We start from the raw sequence: 2,433 nt of genomic DNA on the forward strand, positions 1-2,433 counted from the left end.
AAGTCTGTTAGCCAAGGATTGAATATCCAAAGCTAATGGCCTCTCCTCTGCTGAAATAGAGGCCAAGCTACCCATACTCTCCGCCTTTCTACTCAAGGCATCTGCAACCACATTCGCTTTGCCCGGATGATACAGGATAGTAATATCATAATCTTTTAGTAACTCAAGCCATCTTCGTTGTCTCAAATTTAGGCCCCTCTCCTTGAACAAATGTTGTAAACTGCGATGATCAGTGTAAACTTCACAAGACACCCCATAAAGATAATGCCTCCAAATCTTAAGAGCGTGAACAATTGTAGCTAACTCCAGATCATGTGCCGGGTAATTCTTCTCGTGAGGTTTCAGCTGACGTGAGGCATATGCAATAACTCGCCCCTCCTGCATTAATACACAACCCAAACCAATGCGTGAAGCGTCATAATACACTGTATACATCCCCGAATCGAAAGTCAATACTAACACTGATGTGGTTGTCAATGCTGTCTTGAGCTTCTAAAAGCTCACCTCACAATCATCGCACCATCGGAACGGAGCACCCTTCTGGGTTAATTGGGTCAAAGGTGCTGCAATAGATGAAAATCCCTCCACGAATCAATGATAATAACCTGTTAAACCTAGGAAACTCCTAATCTCAATCGGCGAAGTGGGATGATGCCAATTATGAATTGCCTCGATCTTTTTGGGATCAACTTTAATGCCCTCGCCTGATACAATATGCCCCAAAAATGCTACAGAATCTAGCCAAAACTCACATTTGGAGAACTTAGCATATAGCTTTTGTTCCCGCAACGTCTGAAGCACCACTCTCATATGCTGCTCGTGCTCTTTCTTACTATGCGAGTAAATCAAAATGTCATCAATGAAGACAATGACAAACGAATTAATATATGGCATGAATACCTTGTTCATCAAATCCATAAATATTGTCGAGGCGTTAGTTAACCCGAAAGACATCACCAGAAAATCATAATGACTGTATCTAGTCCGGAAAGCAGTCGTTGGAACATCCGAATCCCAAATCTTCATCTGATGGTATCCCGACCTCAAATCGATCTTTGAAAATACCCTAGCACCCTACAACTGGTCAAATAGATCATCAATACATAGCAACGAGTACTTGTTCTTAATGGTGATTTTGTTCAGTTGACGATAGTCAATACACATTCACATAGTTACATCCTTTTTCTTCACAAATAATACCGGTGCACCCCAAGGTGATACACTCGGTCTGATGAACCCTTTAGCTAGTAACTCCTCAAGTTGTTCTTTCAATTCCTTTAATTCTTTTGGAGCCATGTGATACAGTGGGATAGATATAGGCTGGGTATCTGGAGCCAAGTCAATACATAAATCAATATCATGATCCGGTGGCATGCCTAGAATGATCTGAAGGAAATACATCAGAGAGCTCCCAAACTACAGGCACTGAATCAATAGTCGGAGTCTCTGCAGTAGTATCCCGAACATAGGCAAGATAAGCCAAACAACCCTTCTCGACCAAGTGACGAGCTTTTAGAAAGGAAATAACCTGATTAGATTCGCTGACAGACAAACCCTTCCACTCCAACCTAGGAAATTCCGGCATTGCCAAAGTAACAGTCTTAGCATAGAAATTTAGGACGACATGATATGGGGATAGCCAGTCCATGGCCAGGATGATCTCAAAGTCGATCATATCAAGCAGCAGAAGATCTGCCCTAGTTTCATAACTATAGAATGTAACAACACGTGACCGATAAATCTGATCCACAGCAACAGAATCGCCCACAGGAGTGGACATATAAACAGTAGTGATCAAGGACTCTCGAGAAACACCCAGGAAATGAGCAAATAGAGATGACACATATGAATACGTAGATCCTGGAACAAATAATACGGAGGCATCTTTGCCACAAACAGAAATAATATATGTAATCACGGCATCTGAGGCATCTGCATCTGGTCTGGACGGAAAAGGATAGAACCGAGCTGGAGAGCCAATTGGTTGGCATCCACCTCTAGGACGATCCCTACCCACCTCCCCTCCACCTATTAGTGGTCGGACGGCTGGTGAAGCAACTGGTGCGGTAATCATAAGCTGATGACCCTACTGCACTGGTCTACCCCAAAGCCTGGGGCAGAATCTCCGCATGTGACTGAAATCCCGGCACTCGTAACAACTTCTCGGTGCGATGGGCTGCTGACTAGAAGTCTAGCCCTGGTGACCTGAATACCCACTAGAAGAACCCTGAATAGCTGGTGGGCGATAAGAACTCTCTGGCATATCGCTGAAATAAGGTCGCACTGGGGCACCACGAGGAGGCTGTGGTGTTGGATATGGGGGCCTGCTGGACTGGCCTCTACCCCCAGATGGAGCACCTCTGCACTCTCCAGAATATTTAAACCATTTATCCCTCATAACCTGCTCTCGGCTACGCTGACGCACACCTTCAA

The 2,433-nt window shown here is 44.5% G+C and overlaps 1 protein-coding gene across 1 annotated transcript; it reads right to left on the reverse strand.

The window, feature by feature from the left end:
* Nucleotides 1–1,357: 1,357 nt before the first annotated feature.
* Nucleotides 1,358–2,074, reverse strand: LOC138898577 (uncharacterized). Its single transcript, XM_070184654.1, has one exon. The coding sequence runs from the start codon at nt 2,072–2,074 to the stop codon at nt 1,358–1,360; it is 717 nt and encodes a 238-aa protein (XP_070040755.1).
* Between the last annotated feature and the right edge of the window lie 359 nt (nt 2,075–2,433).

The sequence above is a fragment of the Nicotiana tomentosiformis genome, chromosome 9, assembly GCF_000390325.3.
Source record: "Nicotiana tomentosiformis chromosome 9, ASM39032v3, whole genome shotgun sequence".
Taxonomy (NCBI): Eukaryota; Viridiplantae; Streptophyta; class Magnoliopsida; order Solanales; family Solanaceae; genus Nicotiana; species Nicotiana tomentosiformis.

What these genes read in the sequence shown, in the direction of transcription:
- LOC138898577 (XM_070184654.1), bottom strand. Translation starts at nt 2,074, where the DNA reads ATGATTACCGCACCAGTTGCTTCACCAGCCGTCCGACCACTAATAGGT.